Raw genomic sequence first — 9,143 nt, 5'->3', positions numbered from 1 at the left:
CGGACAGCGCCTGCAGCGTCACTGGGGACACAGAGGCGGGAGGGGCCCTTTATATGGAGCTCCGAGGGGCTTATTGAGGTCCCCGCCCGAAGGGATCCAGGAACAAAGAACACTGAGGGGTGCGGGGTTTTATCCGGATCGGCACCGGGGGAGGGCAGAACATCAGAGCCTATCCTTTGGGGACCAGGGGAGGGAGAGGGCGTGGGGTGACAGGACAGTGAGCAGTGGGGAAGGCGAGGGGTGGAACAAGGGACCCGGGAACCAGTGGGGTATCAAGGAAAGGAGAACTTAAAAAGGGTAAAAGGGGATGGTCTTAGACCTCTGAGCCTGCCCACTGCCCACCAGCGGACCTCCACTGTTTTGGGGCTCTGTGGCTTCTTGGTCATTCCTGCAGTGGATTCAACCACTGCAACACTCCACCCATATATAAACACTAGACAAAAAAATTTAAAAATGACTAAGTATAATAAAGTGTGATTGAATGGAACCTTAGACATTACATTTTCAAGAATGCATTCCAAGATAATACATAATGCAATGCATTTTTGTAAATAATTGCATCATAAGCATCTCCTTTCCCTTCAATATCTTAAAATTATTTCTGTTATTTATTTACAGCAATTGTAATAGCTAGAAGACTCAACTGAAAACCAGAACTGTACCGACTTTCACAGACAGATGAAAATATACCAGCCCATACCACCGAATTTTCATTATTTTCCTTTCTATGAAAAAAGTAACTGTTTAATATGAATTTAATTTTATCTGTTGTGGGGTTTTTTTTAAATGAAGCCAGGAAATGAAGGAAGAAGACTAAGTAAGATCCAACTGGATTACAAAAAGATTTGAGACCTAATGAGTCTTTATATATATATGCATATAAGTGATGTGTTTCCGGGGGGGAAAAAAAATCCCACCTAAGTGGAAAGAAAATTTCATATATTCTCACTACATTTTATTCTATAATTAAGTGTTAGTAAATGTTTTACTTCTCTTCATAATTAACACGTTACTAAATGGATCCACTGTGTTCTCTTTACTAACTTAAGAATTTTAGTAAAACACAAGGTATATTTGTTGAATTGCTTCTTTTTTATCCTGAAATCTACTGCTGTATAATGAACTAAAAGAGAAACAATGTTGAAAAAACACTTGTAGAAAAACGGTAAAGTTATCTGTTTTCATGACGTAGCATTTTTTTTAATCTTGCCTCTAATTCTACATACTTCTGTCTTTCAATTAAAAGAAAAAAAGAAAAATACACTCTTAACTCTTAAAACCTGTGTCAATAAATTGATATATTTGTACAACAAAAGAAAGCAAAATCTGCTGGATTAAATATTATATGCCTGTAAACTATTAAACTGAATATATAAGAATGATCTTTCCAAGAATTTAAAACATGCTTTTCATACCTTGTGTGAATTAAGTCAAGATTTCACATTATTCTTCTGTGAATTTCAAGATTTAATGCAAAAACATTACAATTTGTCATTTGATGTCAATTGTCTAAACGTCTGTAAATACCTGAGTTATTCCCTTTGCTAAGCTGAACCAATACAGCTACAGGCATAATAGTTGGCTTTCTCATGACTTGCTAATTGTCTGTGCCTCTATCTGTGCCCTGGCCAATTGCATTAAGTTACCAAGAACATCACTAAGGCAACATCAGTAGAATGACCTTTCCAACACAGACTGATTTCTTCTCAACTTTCAATTCCTGCTTGCTAGATGCTGGCAGACATTTCTCCATAGTTTACATCAACCTCACTGATTTTCAACTAATTGCAGACTGAGCTGAGAGTTTGAACAGTATTCCCATAATTTTCCTCTTCAAAATATCTGCACAGGTTATGGATCCTACTCAGTCAAGTATTTATAGTTTTTAGCCTTAATGAGACTATTCTGGGAATACAACAGCATTCAAATATTGCACATATTATAAATACAATATAAGAATTAAGCAAAGAATCAACATTAAAAAAAAAAAAAGCAAGGACTGTGCCTTAAATATAATCAAACTGGCACAAGCTCATGTTTACTTAATTTAATGTTAAAAGCAACACAAATATCAGCTATGCAAAATAATGTAAAGGAGATGAGTTTCAGGTACCACAACTCCTCATGAAAGTGTACCAAAAGCTGTGGGTTTAAAATAATGTCGATTTCACTTTTCCCTGTCTCACTGATTTTCACAAGGAGCCCACAAAAATAATAGGGTATGAAAGCTTAATCCAGCAACACAGTGATGAGCACGCAAACCATTAACTGCCTGAGTAGTTCCTTTGGCATAAAGTAACAATGCAGATGCTTCAGTAAGCATAAGTTTTTAATCATTGAATCAAAGCCTAAAGCTTACACTGAATTTCAGAGATACTTTTGTCTGGAGCAAACACACTGAATTCAGTATATCCCCTTTCTGACAACCCCAGTTTAACTTGAACAAGAGTACAGATTTATGTAATTGAAAATAAAGTAGTTACAGATATCCCAATGGAAAAGCATACTCTGTATTAAAAGTGTAACTATAAAAAATTCTTCAAAGGACATATACTCATTTAATTTAAATTCCAAGGCAATTTCCAACCACTTATTACAATGGTCAGACTGCTTTTATTAAAAAAAAAAAAAAAAATTTTGATCTGGTTTTATACACAAATATGTAGTGGCAGAAAACCAATCATCTGGCAAAAATAGGTTTGATGAATTTGACTTTTTTGACATATAAAACCATGGAAGTTTTACTCCTGTGTCTCTCACCAAAATAGGGCAGTTCTGTTTTTCCACACTGCTTAAATTAAACTGTCTTCCATTATAATTCCTAGTTTGAATCACTTTCCTATCAGCTTCCCTGTCTGCCTCAATGCTTTTTGACATACTGCAGCTGTACTTCTTTATGAAGTACTGTGTGGTCTGTTTCCTGCTATTTGATTAACCACTACTTCCCTTTCACTTGGAAATAAAATGCAAACATAAAACTGTGGTTTTGAATTTGCTGAAAGCAGTTTCTTTAGACTTTAAGGTTTGGGATTACCATGTGCCCGAAGTAGAGCTTCTGCAGTAAAGAGCGGGGCTTGAAGCATGTCAGCAGATTCCACGATCAGCATATCCTTAAGCCTTCGCAGGTCTTGAAGTCTTAGACCCTCATATGGCTTTAAGAAGAAGAAGAAGAATGATAATTCATGTCTACTATTTTCAAGTTAATCTCTAATGCAATGTTAAAAAGAAAGCATTCAAAGCACTGTTACTGTTCACAATCTCAGTTGTGAGGCAGTATGGGACAAAATTTATTCACTGTGCACACCAATGACCATGCAAAGCTATATGGAAACACTGTCATTTTGTAATATTTATAGTATGATTTTTGTAAACTTCAAAATCTAAAAGCCATCTTCAAATTATAAGATAGCCTAACACCCACTCTCTCTCTCCCAAAAAAAGCTAGATATTCACAGAATCCAGATGAACTTTGATTCAGTGATTAGGCCTCAGATATTGTGGAATAGCTATGACAGTGCATGACTAGATTTGAACTAAGGATTTAGAGAAGAGCCAGAGAAAGGACAGGTTAACATACATTGCATATAGATTCCCTGACACTAACTTTATACATTAATTGAGACCTGCTAACTCTGACTTGATCTGGAGGAGGATACATTGAGACATTAGACAGTGAGAAGTTTGTGAGTAGAATCCAGTACAGGTCCTCTGAGGCACCCTTTCAGAAGCGAAGTCAGTCCTGAATAGGACACATGAGACATGCAATTAGATGTGCACAGAAACACAGAAGGGTTGAGGTTGGAAGGGACCTGCAAATGTCACTTTTTCCCAACCTTCCTCCTCAATCAGGGTCACTTAGAGCCAGCTGCCCAGGACCATGTCCAGATGGCTTCTGGATATCTCCAAGGCTAGGGATATACTGTACATGAAGATGTCAAAACTCTTTGAGAAACAATGGCCAACTCTCATAGCCCTACAGAGAGCAGATTATCCAGCTACCTTCCTGGTCTGGAGCTCCATTCCCTTATTACAATTAAAATGCCCAAATCAGAAAGACAAAAAGAAGTAATTTTAGGATTCAGAATTAGCTCCAACCAAAAGAGCAGAGATACACATATGTTTGCAGACTCCTTTTTAAAACAAAGAAAGGAAGACTATGAGAGCAAATAATGTATTTGTTAGTGTTGCACACAGAAAATGCCCCCTAGGAAGGAAGAGGAAAAAACAAGTGGGAGGGTCTGCATAGAGAATGGATACAGAAAGGGTATGTAAAAACCACTATTCTTACATGCAGTGGTTTTATTTATATAAAGGATAGCTAACAAAATATTTAAAGCATTTGACATAAAATGTTACATGCTCAGAACTAATTAGGAACCTGGCCACCAAATGGCAATTGTCTTCAGCAATTTGGAGACAGAAGTACACAGCAACAGTGGTGACAGATAATCACAGTTAAGACTATGCATCATTATTTACTATCTCCAGTGCTAGATTATAAGGACACACATGTATGCATACATACATAGCCCAAAAGCAAAAGACTGGTTCTGTCCTAGAAAGGTTACAATCTAAGTAAAAGTCTACTGTCCCCTTTGAGGATAACAAGCAGAAGGCAAAAGTGATGGGGAGAATGGATTCCCTGGGTTTCTAAATGCTTTTGTTCTTTTGAGACACCTACACTAAAAATGTAATTTACTTCCTGTACTCCAGACATCATCATAAACTCCATAATGCATCTAAAACCATAACTGACTCCCACAAGGACATCATCTCCTGTTAGATAATCAGTGAAATAAACAGGTGCTTCTCGATATTAGAAACTTTGTCATCAGCAAGAGTAATGCTCCACAGATATGAATTGGGTCTTTGTTCTTTTTGAGAAAGCAAGCAAAGCAGAAGAGAAATGACCTATGAGTGTCCTGACCTGTATCTTGATTGCTCAAGTTCAGGCAGTTTCTGTATGTCCTTCCATTGCTGATCATGCATGACTCAGTAAAGGACAATCTGAACGTTAATGGCTTGCACTGAAATAAATCTGGGCCACTTGGATTAATAGCATACTGGAATTTGACTGACCTTCTTAGCTTATTACAAAAGAGATAATTTTAAAAAAACATTTCAGAGAAACAGGGATACTGTGTGCCAGAATGATTATAATTGTGCTGTATGTACAGCAAAAAAACAGAAGCAAAATGGTCATGACTGAATCTGAACTCCGTTTTGAATTGCAATTGTAAAACAATCAGCTGTGCCAGCACAACAGTACTCAATTCTTGAAGACCATATACATCATAAGAAAAAATGTCTTTTCTGTTAAACTTGCATAAACATATAAGCATGTTTTATGACCTGGTATTTTATCCTGAAATGCAGATATGTTCAGAATTATATTTAATTGATTGGTTCTAGGTCAAACACTGGCAAGTATCTCCCTCTGAGTAACAGACTACTATATTATCTCAGCTGGAGCATTCCACACAACCCAGCAAGGGAGTTTTGGATCTGCAGTTTTTAAGAATCCTTATTTTATCTTTTTAAGTAATAAGGAAAATCTTTATTAAGAATGTGTTTGAAATGTCAGACATTTGTTTCATAAAATAATGTATAAGCCCACAGAAGAAGCTGAAAGAAAAGAAATTTTAGGCTGGCACTATCAAGTCACTTAATCTGGAAATTCCAGAGTGAAGATTTTATACAATGAGAACCTTAAAAATATTAATGTGTACAAGACAGTCTTGTGGAGATTTGTGAAGATACAGTCTTTAGTTATGAGGGTGTACATCCTTTATATAATATCACAGAGGTTTGTTTTTAACTACTTCAAACACTGATGACTTATCTCTGCAATACCATGTGCTGTAAAGGATTTTGATTACAGCTTATGATGCTCAGAGACCTCCTTTAATGGTCATTTATGGAGGAGCTCTTTATTGATATTTGCTGTGAAAAAGACATTGATCAATACTGGCATAATTTAACTAGATAATGATTTTGAAATATACTGTTAGAGTTACTACTTTAATGCATTGCTGAGCTTCTCACTACAGATTCCAACATTTCTGTATTCTCAAGAGCCCTTCTTTGAAATTTTCTTCTCAAATTTTTACTACTAACATTTAGATATCCCAAATTACACATTTTTTTCTCCTGAAAGTACTTTCAATATGTAAGCTGATTATTTTAACAGTTCATTTCAAACTATTATTACTTTCTTCTCTTTTAAAGCACCATTAAAATAGACAGGGGCAAAGTACCTCTTTGCTACAGTGATGACTATATAATTAAATGGTGTCAAAACACTCCATGCAAACATCCTTCTTTATGGGTGGATGGAGTTCTATAGTTAGTGGAGTAATATATTAAAAAATTATTTATACTCCATTTAACTCATTCAAGTAAAATTATATGCACTACATGTACATAAGAGTACATGTATCTTAACTAACTGTACTCCCCTTCTCTCCTTTCACTTAATAAACCATGCTCTATCTGTAGAGAAAATAAATTTTAATAATTTAAGAAAATTCTTTGTACTTATGGTATTTGCATTACTTATATATTTATGTGACATCAATTCAGGAACTGAAAACCATTCCAATTATTGTACACTCAGTAAATCTGTGATACACTCACTAGCAGTGATTTTTACAGTATTCAGTGGCACATATGTAAAATGAATGAAGAAATGATATATTTTGCTAGTGCACAAGGTATTTCACTGTGTCTGACTGAGAGCCAAAACTGTTCTTGATGATCTGCTCTCAGGTACTGCTCATTCCCAGAGCATGTTTCTTATGTAAGTTTAAAACATTACATTATTTGATTGAAAGGAAGGACCCTGTTATCTCCCAGGAGTACATCACCAAGACAAATATGCTCTCATGCTACAGTAAACAGCAATGTAAGAGACTGTGCAAAAGAACAACCAAAATCTATAAAAGCAGCTTAAGAACAATCACTTACTATCATATTATATAGTGTATCTTCAATTAGATTTAAAATATAAATTTAGATTTTATATGACAAAGATTTTTTTTTCAGATTATTCAACAAAGTAAAAGCAAAGAATCAAGAAAAAAAAGATTGTGTTCTCCTGTAAACATGGCATATTTGGAAGGGGAGGTATTGGGTACTATCATTCCAGATACTACTGTGCAGATCATAAACACTGGAGTTAAGCCCATTTGGCTGTTTTGCCTGGGAAGAAATCCTATTCATGGTTTTCAAATGTTTTATCTTTTCCTGTAACCTTCATTCAAAAGAAGCATTTCCTTTGAAAATGCATTTCTTACTGTTCAAAGTTTTTAAATTATTCATGAATGAATATTTTCTGTTTTGGAAGGATGTTGAATGGCAACAATTACAAGCTGAATACTAAGCTAAAAAAGCATTTTGTACACTCCATCCCTTAGTTTTTAATACATAAAAAAGAAATAGAGAAAAAAAGTACAGGATCATCCTTGAGAGGCAATTTTGGTGAAGCATCAGTGCTCTGGGGCTTTTGATGGAGGCATCACCATAGCCAGTGGTAAGGGCAGCTTTCACTGCCGTCCCAGACATTTGTGTACAGACCTGGAGGATGAGGACATGCAGTCATTTGGATTGCAGCTCAGTGTAAATCTTTCTAAGGCTGTTTTTTCAACTGGTTTTGTCCACTCTGAGGGCTAAGATTGAAAAATTAACTTCTCCTGGCTCTTGGCTCCTCCCTTGTGCCAGCACTTGTGCTCTTAGAGATAAATACGAAGTTAGACAAATTATCCCACTGGAAGTCATAAAGAAAGCGGGGAAAAACCAGCAGGGAGCACATGAAGACAGAATTGCTCTATGTAAATCCCCAAGGTCATCAATTGGTGTACCAAATTCCAGGCTGATATGTTTTGGCTTGTGAACATTTAGAACACATGTGAGATGTATGTGAGATGGACAACTGTACAGTCCCTTGTAACTATCAAGTTTTTAAGCTGGTTTTGCTCAGCATCTACCTTAAAGAGACATGAGACAGTATCTTCTCTTGCAGAAAAACCTGTTCAAGCGGCCCTTGATTTTTCCCATGCATATCTGTAAGCTCCCTGTCTTCTTAACGGTGCTGGTATATATGCCAGCAAACCCTTGGTATAAATATGATGATAACAACTATTCAACTTACATGAAAAAGTTACATATTACCACTTTTTTAAAACTTTTTCTTCTTTTAAGCTAAAATATTGCCATGATCCAGCTGAAAACATAACCTTCCTAATAGTTTTACTTGCATAACTGAAGGAGTGGTAAACTGCAATGATGGCAAGAAATGGCTGCAGCCTTTCAAAGTGTTTCTGCCAAGAGAGGAAAATATAATTTCAAACTATCTTCTTACAGTTTGCGTGCCCCTACATGGGAATATTCGGAGAAACTAAATTAAGTACATTTGCTATTTCAACGTACAAAGTATATTAAATCTCATGTCTAAATCTCTCATCTAGGAATAAACAATCTAATTAAGCCTGTTTATATTTTAATTGATCCAAGAAAAATGGTCAAAAAATTAATTGAACACTACAAAAAGTACAAAAACACTACAGAAAAGACTTTCTTACTCACTAATAAAAGTGACCATGAGTGGCATTTTTCAGGGAAACAGTTCATGTGATCTAAGCCTACTCATGTATTTTCTTTTAAACATCCTTAGGGCATAAGTGGGCTAAGCTAGTAAAAGGCCAAGCCATGCTATTTCTGAAGGGAGTAACCATAGAGAAATCTACTGTCCTTTAATTTAAACAGAATTAATCTGTTCTGAATCATATAATTTATCTATGTATTTGTCATGGGTTAGCAAAGCATAGTCCCGGAAGTGATGTTCTTGCAAAGGGGTGCTTACAGCTCCTCTGTGACCTGACAGCACCTATCAGTGGCCAGTTTGAATATGGACAATTTTTTAAGCCACTGAAAATTGTGAACGCCTCTGTGATCCACACTTAAGAATAGAAAACCCAGAGGCAGACTCTGTCTCGTTTCCAGTGTTAGGACAGGTGGCTGCGGGCCCCGTGTGGGGGCCAGTGGGCCAGGCCCAGGCCCTGCTCGGGCAAGGCCGGGAGGGGCCACGGCCATCCTGGAGCCGATGGGCCCTGTTCCAGCCATCGAACTCCCCCCACCGCCTTGCC

General features: G+C 36.5%; 1 protein-coding gene across 4 annotated transcripts in view; it reads right to left on the bottom strand.

The window, feature by feature from the left end:
- The window catches only part of ANKIB1 (ankyrin repeat and IBR domain containing 1), an 80,185-nt gene that overhangs the window by 27,104 nt on the left and 43,938 nt on the right, over positions 1 to 9,143 (bottom strand). For all 4 annotated transcript variants that reach the window (XM_008629902.2, XM_008629903.2, XM_017729283.1 and 1 more), the window contains exon 5: positions 3,035 to 3,152. In XM_008629902.2, the coding sequence (XP_008628124.1) occupies positions 3,035 to 3,152 (118 nt within the window). The remainder of the gene's footprint in view (positions 1 to 3,034; positions 3,153 to 9,143) is intronic.

This window comes from Corvus brachyrhynchos, unplaced genomic scaffold, assembly GCF_000691975.1.
Source record: "Corvus brachyrhynchos isolate BGI_N302 unplaced genomic scaffold, ASM69197v1 scaffold142, whole genome shotgun sequence".
In the NCBI taxonomy this organism is placed as follows: Eukaryota; Metazoa; Chordata; class Aves; order Passeriformes; family Corvidae; genus Corvus; species Corvus brachyrhynchos.
This window is presented reverse-complemented; position numbering and strand designations above follow the sequence as displayed.